Source organism: Ranitomeya imitator, chromosome 5 (genome assembly GCF_032444005.1).
Source record: "Ranitomeya imitator isolate aRanImi1 chromosome 5, aRanImi1.pri, whole genome shotgun sequence".
In the NCBI taxonomy this organism is placed as follows: Eukaryota; Metazoa; Chordata; class Amphibia; order Anura; family Dendrobatidae; genus Ranitomeya; species Ranitomeya imitator.
The window spans coordinates 157,991,158-158,019,095 of NC_091286.1; the positions used below are offsets into that span (position 1 = coordinate 157,991,158).

Genomic DNA, 27,938 nt, shown 5'->3' on the forward strand with positions numbered 1-27,938 from the left:
TATATTATTTCTTTGATTATTTATGCATGATTTTTTTAATCAATCAGTCTTGGTGTGCCCTAGCCCCTTCCCCCCCCCCATACTAGTTATAATTGTATATATTTTATTATTTTAGATTTTAATAACTATATATCTATATATAATTTTTTTAATAAAGAAGTGCTGTTTGTTGTGTTATGTCCTTTTTAAAAAATAAATAATTTGATTTAAACTCATTGATTGGTTTGTCAGTAAATATTTTCTTTGGGGTATATGTTTATTGTGTAATATTTACTAAATTGGTTATATTTTGAATATTATTTGGTATTTCTTTTCTATATAGGGCTTCTCGGCTGGGAACAGAGCCTCAGTGACTGGAGGTAAAGTCGATGGCGTCACCGCCGGTCACTGACGCTGCACAGCTCATTCACCAATGGTTCTCAGCGTGGAAGGTCGCATCTCGGCACCTTCCAGGTGGAAAACTATTTATCCCCCATACATGGATTACGTGGGACAGAACGACAGACAGGTGAGGGATATTGCTTTTTATTTTTGGTTTATTACAGGAGAACGAGGGTTTCGGTGTAATTAGGCGAGGTCGTAAGTATGGTTTAATTAAGATTGTTAAAGAAGTCTGTGTCATTCTTTTAATTAACCCCTTAATGACCCCAGCTTTTTTCGGTTTTGCGTTTTCGTTTTTCACTCCTCTCCTTCCCAGAGCCATAACTTTTTATATTTTCATCAAAATGGCCATTTGAGGGCTTATTTTTTGCGGGACGAGTTGTACTTTTGAACGACACCATTGGTCTTTGCATGTCATGTGCTAGAAAACAGGAAAAAAAATTCAAGTGCGGTGAAAGTGCAAAAAAGTGCAATTCCACACTTGCTCTTGGTTTGGCTTTTTTGCTAGGTTCACTAAATGCTAATACTGACCTGCCATTATGATTCTCAAGGTTATTACGAGTTCATAGACACCAAATATGTCTAGGTTATTTTTTATCTAAGTGGTAAAAAAAAAATCCAAACTTTGCTGAAAAAAAAAAAAAATTCCGATACCCGTAAAGTCTCCATTTTTCATGATCTGCAGTTGGGTGAGGGCTTATTTTTTGCGTGCCAAGCTGACGTTTTTAATGATAGCACTTTGGTGCAGATACGTTCTTTTGATCGCCCGTTATTGCATTTTAATTCAATGTCGTGGCAACCAAACAACATAATTCTGGCATTTCGATTTTTTCTCTCACTGCGCCGTTTAGCGATCAGGTTAATCCTTTTTTTTATTGATAGATCTGGCAATTCTGAACGCGACGATACCAAATATGTGTATATTTGATATTTTTTGGTTTTATTTTGAATGGGGCGAAAGGTGGATGATTTAAACATGTATATTTTCTTTTTTTTTTTTTCGTATGTTTTAAAACATTTTTTTTTACTTTTGCCATGCTTCAGTAGCCTTTATGGGAGGCTAGAAGCTGGCATAGCTTGATCGGCTCTGCTACATAGGAGCAATACTCAGATCGCTCCTGTGTAGTAGAATTGCTATGAGCGCCGACCACAGGGTAGCGCTCACAGCAATCCGGCATCAACAACCATAGAGGTCTTCAATAGACCTCTGGTTGTCATGCCGACGCATTGCTGACCCCCGATCACGTGACGGGGGTCAGTGATGCACTCATTTCCGTCCCGATGGCCGGAAGCGCTAGTTAAATGCCGCTGTCAGCGTTTGACAGCGGAATTTAACTAGTTAATAACTAGTTAATAGCGGCGGGTGGATCGAGATTCCAACGCCGCTATTGCGGGCACATGTCAGCTGTACAAAACAGCTGACATGTCCTGGCCTTGATGCGGGCTCACCGCCGGAGCACACATCAAAGCACGGGATCTGTCCTCGGACGTACTATTTCGTCCGAGGTCAGAAAGGGGTTAAGGCTATGTGCACACGTACTCTGGTCCACTGCGGATTTTTCCGCAGCAGATTTGATAAATCAGCAGTGCAAAACGGTTGCGGATTTATTGCGGATTTACTGCGGTTTTCCATAGGGGCAGCAGTAAAACCGCTGTGCAATCTGCAGAAAGAAGTGACATGCTGCAGAATGTAAACCGCTGCGTTTCCGCTTGTTTTTTTCCGCAGCATGTGCACAGCGTTTTTTGTTTCCCATAGGTTTACATTGAACTGTAAACTCATGGGAAACTGCTGCGGACCCGCACCTGCGGAAACGCAGCCGATCCGCAGCGTTTTCCGCATCGTGTGCACATACCATAAAGGACTTTTTTCTGGGTGTTTTGTGCTTTCTTACAATGTGACTATGGGTTTAGTAATGGGGGCGTCTTATTGACGCCTCTCCATTACTAACCTCGGGGCTTGATGTCACCTGACAATACAAAGATGATATCATCCCCCCTCAACTATCACCCCACTTGCCACCGCTACAGGGCAAGTGGGAAGAGTGAGGCTAAGTGCCAGAATTGGCCCATCTTAGAGATACACCTGTTCTGGGATGGCTGAGAGCTGATGTTTTTAGCCTGGAGGGGCAGTATCCATGGCCCCTTGCTGGGCTATTAATATCAGCCTGCACCTGTCTGCATAGCCTTTGATGGTTATTAATAATAGGGGGACCCCATGTTAATTTTTTGTGGTCCCCCATTTTAATAGCCAGTAAAGGCTAAATATACAGCTGTGAGCTGATATTGATAGCCTGGGAAGTTCCATGGGTATTACCCCCCCTTCCCAGGCTATAAACATCTGCCCCAGCTGTCGGCTTTCCCTCTGCTGGTTAAGAAAATTACGCTGGGCCTCATGCCATTTTTTTCATAAAAATAATCTTTTAATTAAATACATGTCCAGTAATTTGCACACACACTGTACTAATTGTATTTGTCACTGACATCTATATATCTATCTATTCTATGTATATTTACTGTATGTAATCCATGTCTTCTATCCTGTCGACTCCTGCTGTGGTTTTACAGAAGTCGGCAGATGAATTACTGTCTTTTCTTCTATCTGTGTAGTATAAAAATATGTATATATGTGTGTGTCACTGACATCTATATATCTACGTATCCTATATGTATATTTCTATTCTAACCTGTCTGTGATTTTACTGTGCACGGTGTCGGCTTTTCAGAGGATCTAGGGGTACGGTTCTACAGGAAGTAGGTTTTTTTTCTCTGGGGGCACTCAACTTTATTAGCATGCACAAAGAGACACAAGATACGCACAAAAAAACTAATCAAAACCGCAACAAAAATGCAAACAAAAATTCTTTCCTGTCAAGAAATCAGGTTTTGCTGCAGAAAAACGCACCAAAAAGCCCAGTGTGAAGTTACCCTGAAGGTTCAAAATGAGTAATTCTCTTTCACTTTTAGTTCCGTAGAGTGGCAAAAACGTAACAAGTAAACAAGGCCTTAAAATGGGATTAAGAAGAACCACGGAGAGGGCCACGGGCAGAGTCTGCACTAACGGACACGTTCAGGGAAAGCCACAGACGGGTGAATTCACACTCTGCTCCGGCCATTATATTCTGTGGCCTTGCGGTTCGGTCCCGTTTTTAGGTAAAATCTGATGGAACTCCTCAAACCGCAATTCAGTGTGAACAGGGAATAAAATTAACCCAGGCGGCCCCATGACATTCACCAGCTGCTTCCGTTTGCCAGTGATCGCTTTTGTACATGAACTCTGTTCACAGAAAGCCCAAATGTAACCAGTCCGGGGCGTGTACGTGTTTACTGCCACTTCAGTAAAGTTTCGGTAAACAGAACAGCTGCCCTGCCCTTACTGCCGTGCCCGGTAAAGCCTCGCCCATCTGGCGCTGCCAGTGCCTAGTACCAGTCAGTGCTACCGCCCGCACCAGTCAGTCACACACTCTCAGCGCAGTCACTATGGCGACCAGAGCCTCCAGCCGGCCGTACCAGATCGTCGTATTCGGGGCCTCCGGCTTCACCGGGCAGTTCGTTGTGGAGGAAGTGGCCCGAGCGGCTGATGGCGAGGACTACAGAGGCCAAGAGCTGCGCTGGGCTGTGGCCGGCCGGAGCAAGAAGAAGCTGGAGGACGTGCTGAGCTGGGCCGCGGACAGGATGGGTGAGTGACAGGACGGCGGCCACTGGGGGGCGCACTGACCGGTGCTGCTTCTGACGGCAGCAATGGGCACAACTTCCTTCAAGTGGCTGACAATCAGCTGGTGTGGGACTACAAGGCTCAGCATGCCATGCTGGAGAACTACAGGTTGCAGCCAGCTGTGCTCCTAGGTCACAGGGTCCCGCACAGAGCCATATTGGGGTCTCGCTAGTCATTGTCCGGCTGGGCGTCCTGCTTGGCATGCTGCACTCGAGGCTCTGCCCTGGATATCCTCTATATCTGCAGAGCAGGGGGCCGCTCGTCCGTCATGCCCCCCGTTATCCTTGTATCCCACAATCATGGGATTAGGGGGGTCTCCGGGTACTAGTGAGGCTGAAACCCCCCAGTCCGCACAATCCCTGGTCTCCAGAGGTAAACGCTGCCGGTCTGTGTCTGCTGCGACCTTCCACCCGGGATTTCACCGGTTCAGCGTTGTCTGCCGCCTTTGTGCCCGATCTTGGGTTTAGGCCACTGGTAGAATATTTTTCCTTCACAGATTACGATGCAGATTGGGCTGTGGATCTGGAGAAAATCTGCAGCTTTCACAGCTTATGGAGCAGGAGAAACTCAGTAGGATTTAATGGGGTTGTCCATCCCGGCCTTCTTCTGCATCGGGAGGAGGCGGCACTGATGATGTCGTGTCTGCACATCGGCAGGTATAGCGCACCCGCCATGCTACAGAGACCTAACATCATCAGCTCCGATTACCTGCCAATGTGGAGGGGCAGTCAGACTCCTCGCTGACCACACATTAGATACTGTGGATCGTGGGCATGGGGCACCTGATGAATTTCAGCATGCCCGATCCATTCCTTGGAGAGGTGTTGCCAGGAGTGACAATGTGGACCTGCATATTTCAGAGGGTGTAAGATCTAGGGGACCTGAGAACCTGCAGAGCCGTATAATGCCTGTGCTGCAGGAGAAGAGCCACTTACATCAGCATCTGACGGAGCGCGCTGCTACCTTTACTTTAGCCTTGAAAAGGTCCCATGCTCTAGAGACGATGAAAATGAGGAACATGAAGGACAGTTAATGGACAGTAGGAACTTGGTGGTAAATATTTCTTCTGTTACACTGTCTGAGATTGAACTTAAAGTATTGTCCAAAGGTCTGTCATTTTGCCCGTCCAGTAACCCCGATTGGTTTACATTAGAGATTGATTTATATGCCTTCTTTAGGAGGTTAAGACTATCTTCATTTTTTGCGGACAAACGTAATGATATTTCTTCTAGTACACGTGAACCTTTACAGGGTTTTGCTCTACGTGAGTTGGGATTATATACTAAAAGTGATTTCCAGCCACCCAATAGGGATCACTTTGTAGAATCCTATATTGAACTGGTACAGAGAGATATCGATAAATTGAAAAAGACATTTAAACCTCTGGGCGGTCAGAATATGACATTGACTGATAAGAAGGTGCTGAGGGCCTTGGCGGACAATGCTGCGCTAACCATAAAACAGGCCGACAAAGGTGGGGCGGTTGTCGTTATGGACAGTGTTAAATACAGAGCAGAAATTTTGCGGCAATTGGGTGACCAATGTGTCTATGAGAAACTACCAAATAACCATACTTTTCGGTTTCAGAAAGAACTACAACTTGTGGTCAGTGACTCCCTGGCTATGGGACTCATTGACCACAAGTTGTCTGAGTACCTGATCGTTGATGTACCGGTAATACCGGTATTATATATACTGCCGAAAATTTATAAGGACCTGCTTAACCCCCCCGGTAGACCTATTGTGTCGGGGAGGGGCTCTCTCTTTAATAAGACAGCGATTTTCCTGGATAAAGTACTGCGTACCTATGCTACATCTGCCAAATCCTATATTCGTGACACAAATGATTTTCTTAATAAACTTGAAGATATTTCTGTATCCGAAACCACCCTGCTTGCATCGTTTGACGTTGTATCGCTATACACGTCGATCGAGCATGATAAAGGCCTTGATGCAGTCTCTTGTGCGCTATCGGGCTCTGACATGGCCCCAGAGAGTGCACGACTTGTCCTCACACTGTTGGAGCTCATCCTCAGGAGGAATTATTTCCTCTTTGGGGATGAGTTCTTTTTACAGTTGAGGGGTACCGCCATGGGGTCCAATGTGGCCCCTACTTATGCCAACATCTACATGGCGGTATTCGAGGACAGGTTCGTGTACTGTTCCAACCTCTGGCGCCACGTCAGAGCCTGGTGGCGCTATATTGACGATATTTTTTTGATTTGGGACGGTAATGTAACAGAGCTTAATGAGTTTCATGAATATCTCAATGGAATTTAAGTGGAGTTACAGTTTACCTTGACATCTTCTACTACTCAGCTCCAGTTTTTAGATACCCTTGTATATAAGGAAGGTGATAAACTAAAGACAGACATCTTTGTGAAAGAGACTGATAGAAATGCCCTGTTGCTATTTGATAGCAACCATCCTCGGAGAATGGTTAATTCCCTACCGTGGAGCCAACTCCTGAGGGTGCGGAGAATCGTGTCTGATGACAATGTGGTTGACCAGAGGCTTGACGAGATGTGTCTTAAATTTTCTAATAGGAGTTATCCTAAGAAGGAGCTGCGTAGGTTTAGCTGTAAGGCTCGAAATTTAACACGAGAATCTATTCGTAAACCGGGTTCCCCTAAACGATCTGGTGAGCGTATCCCCTTTGTATCAACCTACACTTCAGCTAGCCGCCATATTGATAAAATCTTGAGGAAACACTGGTTGGGTTTACAGCGCGGTTTACCATCAATACCGGCGTTTAATAATTATCCAGTAATGTCGTATAGGAGGGGACGTAACCTGGGTGACAGTCTAGTGAGATCAGATATTGGGTCATCTAAAAGCTCCTCTATTCAGACAACTCTGAGCACACCCAGACTTGGAAATTTTCCATGCCTGGGGTGTGCGAGTTGCAACAATATGCTTAAAGGGGAGTTTTTTCATCACCCTCATATGGGTAAAAAAATCTGTCTGAAGGAACGATATACTTGCTCTTCGAGTTTTGTTGTGTACATGATTACGTGTCCGTGCGGTTTGGCCTATGTGGGGGAGACCACAATGGAGGTACGGGCACGAATCAGTAAACATAAGAACACGATACGTACGGGACTCACTGATTTACCGATCCCCAGACATTTTTTGGAAAATAAACACTCTATTAATCAGTTACGCTTTAGAGTTATAGACAGTGTCCCAGCTTTGAGGAGAGGAGGGGATAGATTATTATTATTACTAAGAAAAAAAGAAATGAGGTGGATTTACTCATTGGGGACCCTACAACCTGGGGGTTTAAATCTGGACTTTAATTTACAGGTCTGTATCCCTAAATAATTTTTTCTCCCCTCTTTTTTGGCAATTTCATCGGTATTTTGTTTTTATAGTGTCTATTTTAATGTTTTTTATTATATATAGGATCAAACAACAATGTTTTTTCGTCCTCGGTTAATATAACTGTGAGAATCTATATGTATACTGTGGTTTCTCTTATGTATTATGCTAGAGCTGTATTTTTCCGCATTTGGTTTAATAATCCATCTATGCTTTCTTGGTTTCCGTGGCAACGTATATTGGCCGTGGTTACATAGACCCATGAGTGTGCTGGGCGCTTGCGCACTGGCATCTAGCCTGCCGTCTCTGTGACGTCGTGTTTGGGGCGTCCCGGCTGCGGCGCGCCTACGTCCCCTTTCTGTGGGAGTGGTCCGGGGGGGGTGGCGCTCGCGGCGCCGTTGGATCTGCTTGTATCGCGTTTGCGATGCTGCGGGTTTCGGCGGTGTTGCGCGTGCGCACGACCGCGGTTCCTCTCTCACAGGGGTGACAGGTGGCTGCGTCATAGCGGGGCGGATCCTTTCCTTGGTCACGTGAGGGGGCCGGCTGTTGACATGGTGCGCGGCCATACACGTCATGGTGTCCCGGAGTGTTTTGTGGTCACGTGACCCGCCGGGGGGATGGCGCTGGATTATGATGCGGTCTCGCTGCATGTTTGTAAGTGTTACCCGATTTGCTATCTAGGTCTTTATCGAGAACAAGATGAGATGGGATAGGCTGACTGGATTTTGGCGCCATCAACAGAAAGGATCCGAATTGGCTATGAGGATCGATGATATGACCTTTTTCATTGGGACCTTGTATCCATAGTTATGACTATGCCGGAACCTAATTGGCTGGACGGAGTATAAACACTGCAGTATTGCGATATGATTTATGTTTTGTGTTTTGCTTTTTTATTTTTATATACTGCAGATGTTGTGTGTATCCATTTTAACATATTTTTGATTGATGTTATTTGTTGTATTTATATATGCAATTAGTGGCTGGTTGGTGATTGGTGCCTTGCATGGTATCCACACCATTTAAGCCGACACATTGTACCCAGTTGTATGCTTGACAAAGACCAGGATACTGGTCGAAACGTTGCTTTTTTCATGGACCAATAAAGATTTCGTTTTTGATACTACAACACCCGTTTGGAGCGCTGTTCATCTCTTCTCTTTGGACTACACGTATATCCAGGTTGGTTCCCTGGACCAAGGAACGAGCGCCCTCTTGTGTGAGTGCTGTCAGCCCCAATTTTCTTTTACTTCAGGATTTCCTTAGTCTTGCCCAGGTAATAATTGCATCACCTGTGCAATGCAAAGGAAATCCTGAAAACATGACCTGTTGGTGGGCCTTGAGGACTGGAGTTGGGGACCCCTGCTCTAGACCAGGAGGCTTATAGGTGGTATAATGAAGTTTTATCGGTATGATTAATTGCTTGTCGTCTTCCGCACCGCCAGACTGTATTATAGGACAGTGCTGGATTTGTTAGCCATTGTAGAACTAACCGTAACTTCGTACCAGTCACTGCTTCTATCCATTATTCATCTGTAGGAAAGCCCCAGCTGAAGTCCATTGACATTCTAATCTCCGACGTCAGTGATGAAGAGTCGCTCGCTGAGATGTGTAAGAAGACCTCTGTTGTTCTGGACTGTGTGGGACCAGTAAGTATCATACAGCCGTACATGGCCATCAGTGGGCACATTGCTTATTAGCTAACCTGCTATCTGTTATATAAGTTGTATGTTTAATCTACAGTGAAGGGAAAAATGGAATACAACCCGATCGGTGACCCTAAGTGACATCTGATCGGCTACATGTCTGTTGGTTGTTAGCGTGTATAGACAGGCCGACCGCCATGGTGATGCTCACAGAGCAATCAATGATAAATGGTTCAGTGCCCTTACTGTGTCATTGTTATCAACAGCACACGCCCTTTTGCAAAGGAGGGTGTGCTGCCGAGGGGGATGATCTCTATAAGCAAGCTTAAAGGGAACCTGTCACCCCCCCAGGCGTTTGAAACTAAAAGAGCCACCTTGTGCAGCAGTAATGCTGCATTCTGACAAGATGGCTCTTTTAGTTATTGGTGCTGTAAATGCAGAAATAATCCGTTTTGTAATTTGTCCGAAACACCTGTCTTCAGTCCTGGAGGCAGGTCTTTTTTCCCCTGCTGCAGATGCCTCGCAGCCGTCACTCAAGTCTTCTTGGCGCCGGGCGCCGCCTCCTCAGCGCTGTTTGTTTTGAAATCTGCCGGCACCTGCGCTCTTTTGTCTTGCCTGGGGCAGGCGCAGTGAGCTCTTCCCGTCTGTCCTCATATGCAGTCTCGCTGACTGCGCCTGTGCGGCCACCCTGCTTGTGAATCCCAGCCCCTCAGTGTCTTATGATTTATTCACATTGCGGGGCTGGGATTCCTGGGCATGCGCACTGCAACCTGGGTGACTGGCTTAGACATGCAGTGCGCATGCCCAGGAATCCCAGCCCCGCAGTGTGAATAAATTATAAGACACTGAGGGGCTGAGATTCATAAGCAGGACAGCCGCACAGGCGCAGTCAGCGAGACTGCATAGGAGGACATACGGGCAGCGCTCACTACGCCTGCCCCAGGCAAGACAAAAGAGCGGCCGGCCGATTTCAAAACAAACAGCGCTGAGGAGGCAGCGCCTGAAGTGGGCTGGAGTCCTGGAAGCACTGCTGAGGCTATGGACTGAATTCCTGAGGGTGTTGGATTGTCCTGGGATGGACTGGAGTCCTGTAAGCACTTGGTAAGATCATGGACTGATGGCCTGTGTGTTGGAAGTGCCTGTGATTGGACTTCCTGAAAGCGCATGGAAAGGCTGCATCTACAGAGCCTGAGACGGTTCCTATGTTGGGGAAGCTACAGGTCCTTCTGTTGGTCTGGACTATCCGAGGGCCCTGGGCACAAGGACGGTGATCCCAGTTACATAGTTACATAGTTATTAAGGTTGAAGGAAGACTATATGTCCATCTAGTTCAACCCATAGCCTAACCTAACATGCCCTAACATGTTGATCCAGAGGAAGGCAAAATAGGCAGTTTCCCTGTGAACTAGCACTGACAGGAGTCAGTGTGTGGAGCCGAAGCTCCTGAGAGGTAATCCCTGGTATGGGGAAAAACCTGTAATATACGGCAGAGATGTATCTGCCATTGGAACAGACTGTCGGGGTTTAATATGTTCCGTTGATGCATGTAATGTAATGAAGAGAAAAGACGTGACTACCGAATGTTTTGTAAAGCCACACGTGTTAAAGTAACAGACTATGTGTAAGCTGGTGATGTGTAACCTGGCTTACGGTGCGGTTTATGATGCTTTAATAAACCGCATGGACTGATTTGTGGAGAAATCGTGCCTGTATGTGTTATTGCCGTGCAAAGCGAGTGTCCCCCAAGACCTGAAGTAAGGGAAACGCTACAATGTGCACTGCGAGATCAGTGGCCCAAAATCATTTAACCCTTTCAACAACGCCCTACAGTACCCACTTTCATGCCAATTTTTGTGTCAGTTTTTTTAACCTTTGTAGCTACTTGCAAGGCTAGGGTCACATTGCGTTAGTGCAATCCGTTTAGCGCTAACAGATTGCGCTAACGCAATGCTTTTACCGGGGCCGCGTTCCGGGGTCGCGGTAACGTCCCCGCTCTCGCAGATCCCCGATCTGCGAGAGCGGGGAACGGCCTGCAGGCGCGCCTCGGACGCTGCAAGCAGCGTCCGCGGCGCGCCACAAGACACCGGCGCGTCGCTAGCGTGTGCCGAACATGGCACGCGCTAGTGCTGCGCGTTCCCATTGCCGTGAATGGGCGCGCTAACGGACGCGTTGCACGGCGTTAATTTCGCCGTGCAACGCTGTCCGTTAGCGCGTTCCCATTAACGCAATGGGAACCTAGCCTAAGCGTATTTGCATCAGGGCCCCTCGCTGCATTGTATTTTATTGTAGCTTTTTAATTTTGTTGTTAAACCTGTATTTAAAAAAAAAAAAAAAAAAAAAAAAAGAGAGCACCAAATAAGAAACCAGCTTCAGCCCCAAATAAGAAACTAACTTCAGCTTCGTGTTCACACTTGCGTCTGAGCCACTTTTAGGAGGGATCTCGCCATATACTGTATTCATTGTTCTGGTATATACACACAGAGACTAATGCTTATTTTTAAAGAGGTATTTCAGAATAAACAAATTGCCTCTCTATTGGATAGGTGATATCGCTTACATCATTGTGGGTCCCATGGTTGAAGACAAAGAGTTGACGGCAGAAGCAGGTTGTGCATGCATTTGGCAGTCCGTTAATGTCTATGGCACGGATGGAGATGCCAGTGTGGATCATTTCCGTGCCATAGATTTTGAATGGATGCTTAGTGCTTGCGTTATTTGCTGCTGCCTTCACAGTCTCCATATTGGCTCACAAATGGGATCCCAATAATGGGACTCCTACTGATTGTAGTTATCTTTCTATGGACATGTCATGTCTTGCTGTAAACCGAATACCTTATAAAAAAGAATCGGGCACCCTTGGAATGTGTATAATAATAATCTAAATAGCGCTAACATATTCCGCAGCGCTTTACAGGCATTATCATCGCTGTCCACAATGGGGCTCAAAATCTAAATTCCCTATCAGTATGACTTTGGAATGTGGGAGGAAACCGGAGCACCCGGGGGAAATCCAAGCGAACATGGGGAGAACATACAAACTCCTTGTAGATGTTGTCCTTGGTGTGATTTGACCCCAGGACTCCAGTGCTGCAAGGCAACAGTGCTATTCACTGAGCCACCGTGTATATGATCTATTAATATGGGCATACAGGTAATGGAAATGTTAAACCAGTCCTACCTGTATGCCTCATATTTATGGTCTAGTTGTTGAGAAATGTTATATTCGGTCTTTATGCTAATGATTTCTTCCAGGCTCCGGGGTGTGTAGTGCCTAGAAGAAATCCTGCCTCCTTCCTTCATTGTAATACTACCCCCCATGTGCGTCTGTTATGGCCCCGAAATCCTGCGCTCTGCACTCCTTCCACAATGCGTACGTCTTCCTTCCTTCTCTGGGCACTGAATTCAAGGGTTCTCCTGTGCAGACGGCGGTGAGTCGCTGTGACCTCCGGCATGCTTGCTGATAAGGTGCTCTTCTCACTTCCTTCCTGCACAGTCATCGCTAGGAACCATGTGTACATAGCAATGACTATGCAGTGAGGAAGTGGGGAGAGCACCTTATCGACGTGCACAACGGAGGTCACTGGAGAAGAAGTCGCTGGCGCCTGCGCAGGAGATCCCTGAATGCAGTGCTCATAGAAGGTGAAGAAGAGGTATGTGTTGTAGAGGGAGTGTAGGGCACAGGATTCTGGGGCCATACGTCCCAGGGGGTGACAGATTCCCTTCAAGTGTTTAGCTGGTCATACACTTTTGAAAGCTGTCAGCTAACAATCATCTTACCTGCTGCTATTCCTCCTATATTCCCCCACATGCATCATCATCCAAGCCAAGTGTAGAGGTGTTCTCAATAGGGATTGGGGCTAATCCACCGCCAGACATTTCCTTAAAGAACAAAAATATTGAACATGTTTAAACTGGACTGCCTAATCCTGTTCCCCTGACATCTGGGAGAGTCGATGAGCCCTCAGGGACAAATTGCATCAAATGCTCAATCTCGGTGTTACTGATGGGCTTGGCACCCTATGTGACTCCACAGACCGGACACTGCTTGTTTCTTACCTCTCCTGTTTGGCAGTTTGAGGCTATTTTGCTGATGTTACTGCATGCACTAACATATCCTTATGAAGGTGTTATATTGATAGTTCTAGTACAGGTCTGGGCAAACTGCAGCCCGTGGGCCACATCCGGCCCTTTGGTTATTCCTGGATCAGGACAGGCAGAACTTCTGAACCTGTGACTTTGGGGAAACCTGTACTTTTCACCTCCACCCATCATCTTGATTTCAACAGTATCTGTATCTTTGGGTATCAGTCTCTCACGTGTTCTTCTGGGGGAAATAAATTGCCCACCCCTGTTCTAGACATTCACTGATTATAATTATTGCAGCTCTGTCCTGTGCTGAGCCATGATAGGGCTGCCATAGAGGTACCCTTAGCCTCTAATCTACAGCTGCCTGTATACCTCCACACTGTGACCTGCACCACAGACTTTTCATCTATATTCTTCTCTATTACAAGTATTTACAGTAGGGCTGTACAACGTTAAGAGCTGTAAGACTTTGTGCCCTTGGTACCTTTTTGTCTTTAGGCTGAAAGTCCTCAAGTTTAAAAAAATTAATAAATAAAATGATGAACACTTTGTCTCAGCAATAGGCGGTTGCTTTGTTACCAAAGGTAATTACTCTGTCCTGGGACCATGAGGTTTCATAGATTTTGGATAGAGCACATGGGACCTGCTGATCTATACCACTAGATGGTGGCCCGATTCTAACGCATCGGGTATTCTAGAATATGTATGTAGTTTATTTATGAAGATTTTAGAATAATGCAATGAATACACAGGATTCGGCCGGCCGGGCGTGACCAATTAGCGAAGTTTGGTTCAAATCCCACGCCAATTCACGGCCGGTCTGTTGCTGATTGATTAGTCGCGCCTGGCCGGCCACAAACAGTGAAGCCAGGGCCAGCTCCAGGTTTTTGAGGGCCCCGGGCGAAAGAGTCTCACAGCCCACGTAGCATATAACACAGCCCACGTAGTATATAGCTAGCACATCCACGTAGCATACAACAGCTACGTAGTATATAGCACAGCCCACATAGTATATAGCACAGCCCACGTAGTATATAGCACAGCCCACGTAGTGTATAGCACAGCTTACATAGTATATACTACGTTGCTGTGCTATACAACAGCCCACATAGTATATAGCACAGCTTATGTAGTATATAGCACAGCTTACGTAGTATATAGCACAGCCACGTAGTACATAGCACAGGCTACGTAGTATATAGCAGAGCCACGTTGTATATAGCAGAGCCACATAGTATATAACACAGACAGCCATGTAGTATATAACACAGACAGCCAAGTAATATATAGCACAGCCCACGTAGTATATGGCACAGTGACGTAGTATATAGCACAGCGACGTAGTATATAGCACAGGCCACGTAGTATATAACACAGCCCATGTAGTATATAGCAATGTGGGCACCATATTCCTGTTAAAAAAAACAATTAAAATAAAAAATAGTTATATACTCGCCTTCCGGCATCCCCCGGATCCAGCCCAGGCCTTTAGCGATGCTCCTGGCGACACTCCGTTCCCAGTAATGCCTTGCGGCAATAACCCGTGATGATGTAGCGGTCTCGCAAGACCGCTACGTCATCATCTCGTGTGACCGCTACGTGATCTCGAGTCATTGCTGCAATGCATTCTTGGGACCGGAGAATCGCGAGGAGCCGGAAAAGCTCCGGAAAGTGAGACTATAATTTTCTTTTTGTTTTTTTCATTATTTTTAACATTATATGTTTTTACTATTGATGCTGCATAGGCAGCATCAATAGTAAAAAGTGAAGCAGTGTTTAAATCCCTCCCCAATATCGCTGATTGCGCCGGCGCACTATGTCCCGGAAGTATTTTCCATTCGCTACGACAGCACCCACAAGAGAGGGGATCCGCCCCTAGGAACAGAAAACCTACAGAGAGATAAAAGGGGCGGCCCCCCCTCGCTCCTGTTCCTAGATGGGAACCCACAGAGAAGACTCTCGGTGGTGTGAAGAGGAGAACTCGCCTGGATGCCGCCTGTCTGTCTCTGCTGAGCGACAGGGGCTCCAGAGCGGGTAGACAGTCGGGGGTTCCTGCTGGCTCCCCCCTCATCTGCGGTGGCCTGCCGAGATGCCTGAAGCTTAGCAACGATCTCCCTGATGGGAGACTGTTGTAATGGACGACCGACAAGGTGTACCTGGACCAACCCGGACCTCGGTCGGGTAGCGGTGGCCTCCGGGTGATGTGGAGCTTCCCCAGTCCCTCAGGTATGATGGCGTGGTGGGAGAGCTTCGGCCGGCAGACTGCGGGAACGCCGGCGCATGCGCGGTACAGGCGGTTCCTGGATGTAGTTCTCTGAACCTCCAGGGTCAGCGTTCCATTTCCGGGGGACCGCCATATTGGTACAGGCGGTTCTGTGTTTTCCTGACACTAACAGCTGTGCAGGTAAAAAAAAAAAAAAAACGGCAGGAAGGGGTGTGTGTGTGTCCTCCAGCGTTATAAATCACAGCTCTTCTGTGCAGAGGGTGCGTCACCATGTCATCCCATGAGGAAGTCTGTGAGCGCCCCGTGGAGGAGGTGGTCGCACCAAGTGGCAATGTCAGAAAGAGAGGCAATGGATTGTCCAAAGTGAGCGACTCCACTGACAAATCAGGGAGGAGGTCGTCCCATAACACACCCCAGGCCGAGCAAGGGAGCCGAGACCCAGTATACAAGTAGACTTCAGGGTGAGTGTTTTTTATTTAGCTCCATGGAAGCTTATGTGGTTCCCCTCCTTATGTCTTAATAGGCGAAGAGGACTGGGAAGACCAAGCACAAACAATGTGCAATATGTACTGAGCCCTTACCTGACTCATATAGTAAAAAACTATGTCAGGCTTGTATAGAGAACACCCTGCGGCAGGAAGAGTCCGTTAAGATGAATGAAATACGCCTTATGATTCGGGAGGAGCTTCAGAGTTTTAAAGGAAGTAGTCCATCCATAAATATTGAGAGGAGAGTTAGCAGAGCATCCTCGCCAAAAGCTGACACGTCGGCAGAAAGCGGGGAGGTTGAGTCAGATGCGTCTCAATTATCGGGGTCATCAGATGAGGAGGACTATGTCTGCTTTCCTACGGATGGCATAAATAACTTGGTTAAGTCGGTAAGAAGTACTATGGGGGTTTTAGAATCAAAAAAACCCCAAATCCAGCAGGAGGTGATGTTCGCGGGTCTGTCTCAACGGAAGGGCCATGTGTTTCCAGTAAACCAGGCTATAAAGGACCTGGTTAAGAAAGAATGGAATAAAGGTCAGAAGGGGTTTGTGCCAGTGTCCTGTAAAAGACGCTACCCCTTTGATGACGAGGACTTAGCCTCTTGGGCTAAAGTACCGAAAGTTGATGCGGCTGTAGCATCTACCTCTCGCCGCTCCTCTTTGCCGGTAGAGGATGCGGGTTCCTTGTCCGATCCAATGGACAGAAAGTCTGATGCGCTTCTCAAAAAGTCATGGGAAGCTTGCGTTACAGCGTTTAAACCAGCAATTTCAGCTACATGTACTAGTAGATCCATGTTGGTCTGGCTGGAACAACTAGATCAAGATATCAGGAGTGGTGTTTCCAGAGAGAAGTTGCGAGCCTCTATTCCATTGATTAAGGGGGCTGCGGCATTTATATCCGATGCCTCAATAGACTCTCTCCGTCTGGCGGCTAGATCAGCTAACCTCTCGAATACGGCTCGTCGGGCATTAAGGCTAAAGAACTGGAAGGGAGACGCCCAGTCCAGGGCTAAATTGTGTGCCATACCCTGCCAGGGTGAGTACCTCTTTGGATCTGTCCTGGATTACATTCTCACTAAGGCGGACGAAAGGAAAAAGGGGTTTCCTAATCCCTTTATTCCTTCCTACAGAAGGGCGTTCAGGAAGCCACCATTTGGAAAGAAAGGAGGCTTTAACCCCTTAAGCCCCGAGGGTGGTTTGCACGTTAATAACCGGGCCAATTTTTACAATTCTGACCACTGTCCCTTTATGAGGTTATAACTCTGGAACGCTTCAACGGATCTTGGCGATCCTGACATTGTTTTCTCGTGACGTATTGTACTTCATGTTAGTGGTAAAATTTATTCGATATAACTTGCGTTTATTTGTGAAAAAAATGGAAATTTGGCGAAAATTTTGAAAATTTCGCAATTTTCCAACTTTGAATTTTTATACCCTTAAATCACAGAGATATGTCATGCAAAATACTTAAAGGGACGCTGTCACCTGGATTTGAAGGGAACAATCTTCAGCCATGGAGGCGGGGTTTTTGGGTTTTTGATTCACCCTTTCCTTACCCGCTGGCTGCATGCTGGCTGCACTATTGGATTGAACTTCATTTTCTGTCCTCCGTAGTACATGCCTGCACAAGGTAATCTTGCACAGCACAGGCATGTACTATGGAGGACAGAGGATGAACTTCAATCCAATATTGCAGCCAGCATGCAGCCAGCGGGTAAGGAAAGGGTGAATCAAAAACCCCAAAACCCCGCCTCCATGGCTGAAGATTGTTCCCTCCAAATCCAGGTGACAGTGTCCCTTTAATAATTAACATTTCCCACATGTCTACTTTACATCAGCACAATTTTGGAACCAAAATTTTTTTTTGTTAGGGAGTTATAAGGGTTAAAAGTTGACCAGCAATTTCTCATTTTTGCAACACCATTTTTTTTTTTAGGGACCACATCTCATTTGAAGTCATTTTGAGGGGTCTATATGATAGAAAATACCCAAGTGTGACACCATTCTAAAAACTGCACCCCTCAAGGTGCTCAAAACCACATTCAAGAAGTTTATTAACCCTTCAGGTGTTTTACAGGAATTTTTGGAATGTTTAAATAAAAATAAACATTTAACTTTTTTTCACACAAAATTTATTTCAGCTCCAATTTGTTTTATTTTACCAAGGGTAACAGGAGAAAATGGACCCCAAAAGTTGTTGTACAATTTGTCCTGAGTACGTTGATACCCCATATGTGGGGATAAACCACTGTTTGGGCGAATGGCAGAGCTCGGAAGGAAAGGAGCGCCATTTGACTTTTCAATGCAAAATTGACTGGAATTGAGATGGGACGCCATGTTGCGTTTGGAGAGCCCCTGATGTGCCTAAACATTGAAACCCCCCACAAGTGACACTATTTTGGAAAGTAGACCCCTTAAGGAACTTATCTAGATGTGTGGTGAGCACTTTGACCCACCAAGTGCTTCATAGAAGTTTATAATGCACAGACGTAAAAATAAAAAATCATATTTTTTCACAAAAATGATCTTTTTGCCCCCAATTTTTTATTTTCCCAAGGGTCAGAGAAGAAATTAGACCACAAAAGTTGTTGTGCAATTTGTCCTGAGTACGCTGATACCCCATATGTGGGTGTAAACCATTGTTTGGGCGCATGGCAGAGCTCGGAAGGGAAGGAGCGACATTTGACTTTTCAATGCAAAATTGACTGGAATTGAGATGGGACGCCATGTTGCATTTGGAGAGCCCCTGATGTGCCTAAACATTGAAACCCCCCACAAGTGACACCATTTTGGAAAGTAGACCCCATAAGGAACTTATCTAGATGTGTTTTGAGAGCTTTGAGCCCCCAAGTGTTTCACTACAGTTTATAACGCAGAGCCGTGAAAATAAAATTCTTTTTTTTTTTCACAAAAATGATTTTTTAGTCCCCAGTTTTGTATTTTCACAAGGGTAACAGGATAAATTGGACCCCAAAAGTTGTTGTCCAATTTGTCTTGAGTACGCTGATACCCTATATGTGGGGGGGTAGCACTGTTTGGGCGCATGGCAGAGCTCGGAAGGGAAGGAGCGCCATTTGGAATACAGACTTAGATGGATTGGTCTGCAGGCGTCACGTTGCATTTGCAGAGTCCCTGATGTACCCAAACAGTACAAACCCCCCACAAGTGACCCCATATTGGAAACTAGACCTCCCAAGGAACCTATCTAGATGTGTTGTGAGAACTTTGATCCCCCAAGTGTTTCACTGCAGTTTACAACGCAGAGCCGCAAAAATAAAAAAAATCTTATTTTTCCCACAAAAATGATTTTTAGCCCCCCACATTTTTATTTTCCCAAGGATAACAAGAGAACTTGGACCCCAAAAGTTGTTGTCTAATTTGTCCTGAGTACGCTGATACCCCATATGTTGGGGGAAACCCCTGTTTGGGCGCACCGGAGAACTCGGAAGGGAAGGAGCACTGTTTTACTATTTCAACGCAGAATTGGCTGGAATTGAGATCGGACGCCATGTCGCGTTTGGAGAGCCCCTGATGTGCCTGAACAGTGGAAACTCCCCAATTCTACCTGAAACCCTAACCCTAATCCCAACGGTAACCCTAATCACACCCCTAACCCTGACACACCCCTAATTCTAATCCCAACCCTAATCCCAACCGTAAATATAATCCAAACCCTAACCCTAACTTTAGCCCTAACCCTAGCCCCAACCCTAACCCTAGCCCCAACCCTAGCCCCAACCCTAGCCCCAACCCTAGTCACAACCCTAGTCACAACCCTAGCCCCAACCCTAGCCCCAACCCTAGCCCTAACCCTAGCCCTAACCCTGATGGGAAAATGGAAATAAATACATTTTTTTAATTTTATTATTTTTCCCTAACTAAGGGGGTGATGAAGGGGGGTTTGATTTACTTTTATAGCGTTTTTTATATCGGATTTTTATGATTGGCAGCCGTCACACACTAAAATACGCTTTTTTTTATAGCAAAAAAGTTTTTGCGTCTCCACATTTTGAGACCTATAATTTTTCCATATTTTGGTTCACAGAGTCATGTGAGGTCTTGTTTTTTGCGGGACGAGTTGACGTTTTTATTGGTAACATTTTTGGACACATGACAGTTTTTGATCACTTTTTATTCCGATTTTTGTGAGGCAGATTGACCAAAAACCAGCTATTCATGAATTTCTTTTGGGGGAGGCATTTATACCTTTCCGCGTTTAGTAAAGTGGATGAAGCAGTTTTATTCGTCGGGTCAGTACGATTACAGCGATACCTCATTTATATCTTTTTTTATGTTTTGGCGCTTTTATACGATAAAAGCTATTTTATAGAAAAAATAATTATTTTGGCATCGCTTTATTCTCAGGACTATAACTTTTTTATTTTTTTGCTTATTATGCTTTGTGGCAGCTCGTTTTTTGCGGGACAAGATGACGTTTTCAGCGGTATCATGGTTATTTATATCCGTCTTTTTGATCGCGTGTTATTCCACTTTTTGTTCGGCGGTATGATAATAAAGCGTTGTTTTTTGGCTCGTTTTTTTTTTTTTTTTCTTACGGTGTTCACTGAAGGGGTTAACTAGTTGGACAGTTTTATAGGTCGGGTCGTTACGGACGCGGCGATACTAAATATGTGTACTTTTATTGTTTTTTTTTTTTTTTTTTCTTAGATAAAGAAATGTATTTATGGGAATAATATTTATTTTTTATTTATTTAGTAATTTTTTTATTTTTTTTTTTACACATGGGGAAATTTTTTTTTTTTAACTTTTTTACTTTGTCCCAGGGGGGGACATCACAGATCGCCGATCTTACAGTTTGCACAGCACTCTGTAAGATCGGCGATCTCATTCATCGCTGCAGCGTTACCAAGTGCCTGCAGGCGACCCGGAAGTGCTCCCTGCAGGACCCGGATGCAGCCCCGCGGCCATTTTGGATCTGGGGACTGCAGGGAGAAGACGCTCGGTACACGGTGAGTACATCACCGTGTACCGATCGTCTCAGGGAAGCCCGCAGGGAGCCCCCTCCCTGCGCGATGCTTCCCTGTACCGCCGGCACATCGCGATCATGTTTGATCGCGGTGTGCCGGGGGTTAATGTGCCGGGAGCGGTCCGTGACCGCTCCTGGCACATAGTGCCGGATGTGAGCTGCGATATTCAGCTGACACCCGGCCGCGCTCCCCCCGTGAGCGCGGCCGATCGCATATGACGTACTATCCCGTCACTGGGAATTAAGTCCCAGGTCACCTGGACGGGATAGTATGTCATATGGGATTAAGGGGTTAAAGACCGCTGGAGTAACAGGGAGTTCAGGCAGAAGGGCAATTTGTTCAACAAGCGCACCTTCATACCAACGGATAAGTTCCGAGAACCCTATTCCACCGGTGGGTGGTAGACTATTACAATTTGTTGAACAGTGGAAAGAGATAACGGCCAATACATGGGCCTTAAATTTAATTTCATCAGGTCTCACCTTAGACCTCATCCGGAGGCCTCCGGATTCTTTTCTTCTTACCTCCCTAATATCCAGGCTACAGCAAGAGGCACTGGAAACGGAAATCAAATCTCTTTTGTCCAAACGAGTACTAATAAAAGTTCCATCATCTGAAATAGGAAAGGGCTTTTACTCTCCCTTATTTCTAATTACTAAGCCTGATGGGTCCTTTAGGACTATATTTAATTTGAGGAAATTGAACACCTTCATAAGACCTAAAGCCTTTAAAATGGAGTCCATTCGATCAGCCATTAAAAATTTATTTCCCAACTGTTACATGGTGGTACTAGATTTTAAGGATGCCTACTACCATCTGCCTATGCACCAGTTACACCAGCAGTTTCTTAGGGTAGCGGTTGTAATAGATGGTCAGGTTTGTCATCTGCAATACAGGGCAATGCCATTTGGCCTATCAATGGCTCCGAGGGTCTTTACTAAATTATTGTTGGAAGTAATGTCATTTTTGCGGTTGAAGGACACACTAGTCATCCCGTATCTAGATGATCTACTTATAGTGGGAAGAGACTCCCTACAGTGTGAACAGAGATTAGAAGAGGTAGTTTTTTCCTTACAATCTCTTGGTTGGATTATTAATTGGGAGAAATCCAGACTCCGGCCTGTTACATGTCAGAAGTTCCTTGGTCTCCTTTTGGATTCGGTTGATCAAGTATGTTGGCTGCCAGATAGTAAAAAAACCTCCATAATTGAGATAAAGTAAACTTAGCAATAAATAGGCGTAGTATGACCTTGAGAAGCGCCATTTCATTGTTGGGGTCTTTAACTTCTTATATTCCTGCAGTTGAGTGGGCACAATTTCATTCCAGGCAGCTACAGAAATTTGTATTACAAGAGAGTATTAAAAATCAGGGACGTTTAGATCAAATAGTTTTTCTACCGTCAGAAGTGGTACACTCCATTACATGGTGGTTAGATTGGGAAAATCTGTCAAAAGGAGTTCTATGGGTAATCTCTCCTTCAAATATAGTCACCACAGATGCTAGTCCTGAAGGTTGGGGAGCACATTTTCGAGATCTGTGGGTTCAGGGTCTCTGGTCCAGATCAGAATATACTGATTCGTCTAATGTTAAAGAATTAAGAGCTATATATTATTCCCACTCCACTTTCTTCCTCAGCTGCGAGGCTCTCACACAAGGGTCCTCTCCGACAACACCTCTGCGGTGGCCTATCTAAACCGTCAAGGAGATACATGGTCAGACACTCTTATGGAGGTGGCATCAGACATCATAATGTTAGCCGAAGGTCATCTGTTGTCCTTGTCAGCGGTACACATAAGAGGGATAGACAACTTTCAGGCCGATTTCCTCCGTCGTCACACTCTTCATCAAGGAACATGGATGCTCAACAGGAAGATTTTCAAAATGATAACAACTCGTTGGGGCATGCCTCAAATAGACTTGTTCTCAACAAGATCCTATCGTCAGGTCAGAATGTTTGCCTCCCTATGCAGGCTAGACAATCCAGACATACTAGATGCCCTTCAGGTACCATGGACATTCGACCTCGCATACGCATTTCCCCCATGGAATCTATTGCCCATGGTGATAAGGAAGATAAGAGAGGAAGGGGCAAGAGTTCTGTTAATAGCCCCCTTTTGGCCCAAGAGGCCATGGTTTTCATGGCTCAGAGCCATGTCAATTACAGACCCGTGGATTCTGCCTCTGACCGACAACATGCTGTATCAAGGTCCGTTTTTCTATCCTCAGGTGAAGGGCATGAACTTAACTGCCTGGAATTTGAGAGACAATTACTAAGCAGGAGAGGGTTTTCTAGTGGGTTGATAGATACCCTTATGAAGAGTAGAAAGCCTTCTACCACCAAAATTTATGTTAAGGTCTGGAAAAAAATATCTTCAGTTTCACACTACACAAATTTCTTCAGAGGTACCTATATTTTCAATACTAGAGTTTTTGCAGAAAGGTCTGGAATTGGGACTTTCAGTTAATACTTTGAAAGTTCAGGTTTCGGCGTTGGGAGCCCTTTTCAGTTATGATGTCGCAGGTGATAGATGGATATCCCGTTTTATATCAGCATGTCAACGGTCGAAACCAATAAATATACCTCAGGTACCCCAGTGGGATCTATCTTTGGTACTGGATGCATTGACACAAAGCCCGTTTGAGCCTATTCATGCAGCTTCATTAACCCCTTCATGACCCAGCCTATTTTGACCTTAATGACCTGGCCGTTTTTTGCAATTCTGACCAGTGTCCCTTTATGAGGTAATAACTCAGGAACGCTTCAACGGATCCTAGCGGTTCTGAGATTGTTTTTTCGTGACATATTGGGCTTCATGTTAGTGGTAAATTTAGGTCAATAAATTCTGCGTTTATTTGTGATAAAAACGGAAATTTGGCGAAAATTTTGAAAATTTCGCAATTTTCACATTTTGAATTTTTATTCTGTTAAACCAGAGAGTTATGTGACACAAAATAGTTAATAAATAACATTTCCCACATGTATACTTTACACCAGCACAATTTTGGAAACAACATTTTTTTTTGCTAGGAAGTTATAAGAGTTAAAATTTGACCAGCGATTTCTCATTTTTACAACGAAATTTACAAAACCATTTTTTTTAGGGACCACCTCACATTTGAAGTCAGTTTGAGGGGTCTATATGGATGAAAATACCCAAAAGTGACACCATTCTAAAAAATGCACCCCTCAAGGTACTCAAACCCACATTCCAGAAGTTTTTTAACCCTTCAGGTGCTTCACAGCAGCAGAAGCAACATGGAAGGAAAAAATGAACATTTAACTTTTTAGTCACAAAAATTATCTTTTAGCAACATTTTTTTTATTTTCCCAATGGTACAAGGAGAAACTGAACCACGAAAGTTGTTGTCCAATTTGTCCTGAGTACGCTGATACCTCATATGTGGGGGTAAACCAATGTTTGGGCGCACGGCAGGGCTTGGAAGGGAAGGAGCGCCATTTGACTTTTTGAATGAAAAATTGGCTCCACTCTTTAGCGGACACCATGTCACGTTTGGAGAGCCCCCGTGTGCCTAAAAATTGGAGCTCCCCCACACGTGACCCCATTTTGGAAACTAGACGCCCCAAGGAACTTATCTAGATGCATAGTGAGAACTTTGAACCCCCGGGGGCTTCACAAATTGATCCGTAAAAATGAAAAAGTACTTTTTTTTCACAAAAAAATTCTTTTAGCCTCAATTTTTTTCATTTTCACATGGGCAACAGGATAAAATGGATCCTAAAATTTGTTGGGCAATTTCTCATGAGTACACCGATACCTCACATGTGGAGGTAAACCACTGTTTGGGCACATGGTAAGGTTCGGAAGGGAAGGAGCGCCATTTGACTCTTTGAATGAAAAATTATCTCCATCGTTAGCGGACACCATGTCGTGTTTGGAGAGCCCCCGTGTGCCTAAACATTGGAGCTCCCCCACAAATGACCCCATTTTGGAAACTAGACCCCCCTAGGAACTTATCTAGATGCATATTGAGCACTTTAAACCCTCAGGTGCTTCACAAATTGATCTGTAAAAATGAAAAAGTACTTTTTTTTTCACAAAAAAATTCTTTTCGCCTCAGTTTTTCATTTTCACATGGGCAATAGGATAAAATGAATCCTAAAATTTGTTGGGCAATTTCTCCCGAGTACGCCGATACCTCATATGTGGGGGTAAACCACTGTTTGGGCACACGGCAGGGCTCGGAAGGGAAGGCGCGCCATTTGACTTTTTGAATGGAAAATTAGCTCCAATTGTTAGCGGACACCATGTCGCGTTTAGAGAGCCCCTGTGTGCCTATGCATTGGAGCTCCCCCACAAGTGACCCCATTTTGGAAACTAGACCCCCCAAGGAACTTATCTAGATGCATATTGAGCACTTTAAACCCCCAGGTGCTTCACAGAAGTTTATAATGCAGAGCCATGAAAATAAAAAATAATTTTTCTTTCCTCAAAAATGATTTTTAGCCTGGAATTTCCTATTTTGCCAAGGGTAATAGGAGAAATTGGACCGCAAATGTTGTTGTCCAGTTTGTCCTGAGTACGCTGATACCCCATATGTGGGGGTAAACCACTGTTTGGGCGCACGGCAGGGCTCGGAAGGGAAGGCACGCCAATTGGCTTTTTAAATGGAAAATTAGCTCCAATCATTAGCGGACACCATGTCACGTTTGGAGAGCCCCTGTGTGCCTAAACATTGGAGATCCCCCACATATGACCCCATTTTGGAAACTAGACCCCCAAAGGAACTAATCTAGATGTGTGGTGAGGACTTTGAACTTCCAAGTGCTTCACAGAAGTTTATAACGCAGAGCCATGAAAATAAAATAAAAATTTTATTTTCTCTAAAATGATCTTTTAGCCTGCAATTTATTATTTTCCCAAGGGTAACAGGAGAAATTTGACCCCAAAAGTTGTTGTACAGTTTCTCCTGAGTACGCTGATACCCCATATGTGGGGGTAAACCACAGTTTGGGCACATGTCGGGGCTCGAAAGTCAAGTAGTGACATTTTGAAATGCAGACTTTGATGGAATGCTCTGCGGGCGTTACGTTGCGTTTGCAGAGCCCCTGATGTGGCTAAACAGTAGAAACCCCCCACAAGTGACCCCATTTTAGAAACTAGACCCCGAAAGGAACTTATCTAGATGTGAGGTGAGCACTTTGAACCCCCAAGTGCTTCACAGAAGTTTATAACACAGAGCAGTGAAAATAATAAATACGTTTTCTTTCCTCAAAAATAATTTTTTAGCCCAGAATTTTTTATTTTCCCAAGGGTTACAGGAGAAATTGGACCCCAAAAGTTGTTGTCCAGTTTCTCCTGAGTACGCTGATACCCCATATGTGGGGGTAAACCACTGTTTGGGCACACGTCGGGGCTCAGAAGGGAAGTAGTGACTTTTGAAATGCAGACTTTGATGGAATGGTCTGCGGGCGTCACGTTGCGTTTGCAGAGCCCCTGGTGTGCCTAAACAGTAGAAACCCCCCACAAGTGACCCCATTTTGGAAACTAGACCCCCCAAGGAACTTATCTAGATATGTGGTGAGCACTTTGAACCCCCAAGTGCTTCACAGACGTTTACAACGCAGAGCCGTGAAAATAAAAAATCATTTTTCTTTCCTCAAAAATGATGTTTTAGCAAGCAATTTTTTATTTTCTCAAGGGTAACAGGAGAAATTGGACCCCAGTAATTGTTGCCCAGTTTGTCCTGAGTACGCTGATACCCCATATGTGGGGGTAAACCACTGTTTGGGCACATGTCGGGGCTCGGAAGTCAAGTAGTGACGTTTTGAAATGCAGACTTTGATGGAATGGTCTGCGGGCGTCACGTTGCGTTTGCAGAGCCCCTGGTGTGCCTAAACAGTAGAAACCCCCCACAAGTGACCCCATTTTGGAAACTAGACCCCCCAAGGAACTTATCTAGATATGTGGTGAGCACTTTGAACCCCCAAGTGCTTCACAGACGTTTACAACGCAGAGCCGTGAAAATAAAAAATCATTTTACTTTCCTCAAAAATGATGTTTTAGCAAGCAATTTTTTATTTTCTCAAGGGTAACAGGAGAAATTGGACCCCAGTAATTGTTGCCCAGTTTGTCCTGAGTACGCTGATACCCCATATGTGGGGGTAAACCACTGTTTGGGCACATGTCGGGGCTCGGAAGTCAAGTAGTGACGTTTTGAAATGCAGACTTTGATGGAATGGTCTGCGGGCGTCACGTTGCGTTTGCAGAGCCCCTGGTGTGCCTAAACAGTAGAAACCCCCCACAAGTGACCCCATTTTGGAAACTAGACCCCCCAAGGAACTTATCTAGATATGTGGTGAGCACTTTGAACCCCCAAGTGCTTCACAGACGTTTACAACGCAGAGCCGTGAAAATAAAAAATCATTTTACTTTCCTCAAAAATGATGTTTTAGCAAGCAATTTTTTATTTTCTCAAGGGTAACAGGAGAAATTGGACCCCAGTAATTGTTGCCCAGTTTGTCCTGAGTACACTGATACCCCATATGTGGGGGTAAACCACTGTTTGGGCACACGTTGGGGCTCGGAAGGGAAGGAGCACCATTTGACTTTTTGAATAAAAGATTGGCTGGAATCAATGGTGGCGCCATGTTGCGTTTGGAGACCCCCTGATGTGCCTAAACAGTGGAAACCCCTCAATTCTTACGCCAACACACCCCTAACCCTTATCCCAACTGTAGCCGTAACCCTAACCACAACCCTAACCGCAACACACCCCTAACCACAACCCTAACCCCAACACACCCCTAACCCTAACCACAACCCTAATTCCAACCCAACCCTAACCCTAAGGCTATGTACCCACGTTGCGGATTCGTGTGAGATTTTTCCGCACCATTTTTGAAAAATCCGCGGGTAAAAGGCACTGCGTTTTACCTGCGGATTTCACCTGCGGATTCCTATTGAGGAATAGGTGTAAAACGCTGCGGAATCCGCACAAAGAATTGACATGCTGCGGAAAATACAACGCAGCGTTTCCGTGCGGTATTTTCCGCACCATGGGCACAGCGGATTTGGTTTTCCATAGGTTTACATGGTACTGTAAACCTGATGGAACACTGCTGCGGATCCG

At 45.3% G+C, this 27,938-nt stretch overlaps 1 protein-coding gene across 1 annotated transcript in view; it reads left to right on the forward strand.

Moving 5' to 3' along the window:
* Positions 1-3,631: 3,631 nt before the first annotated feature.
* The window catches only part of LOC138681606 (saccharopine dehydrogenase-like oxidoreductase), a 256,288-nt gene continuing 231,981 nt past the window's right edge, over positions 3,632-27,938 (forward strand). The window contains exons 1-2 of the mRNA XM_069769242.1: positions 3,632-4,057; positions 8,954-9,063. Coding sequence (XP_069625343.1) covers positions 3,859-4,057; positions 8,954-9,063 — 309 coding nt within the window. The 5' untranslated portion in view covers positions 3,632-3,858. The remainder of the gene's footprint in view (positions 4,058-8,953; positions 9,064-27,938) is intronic.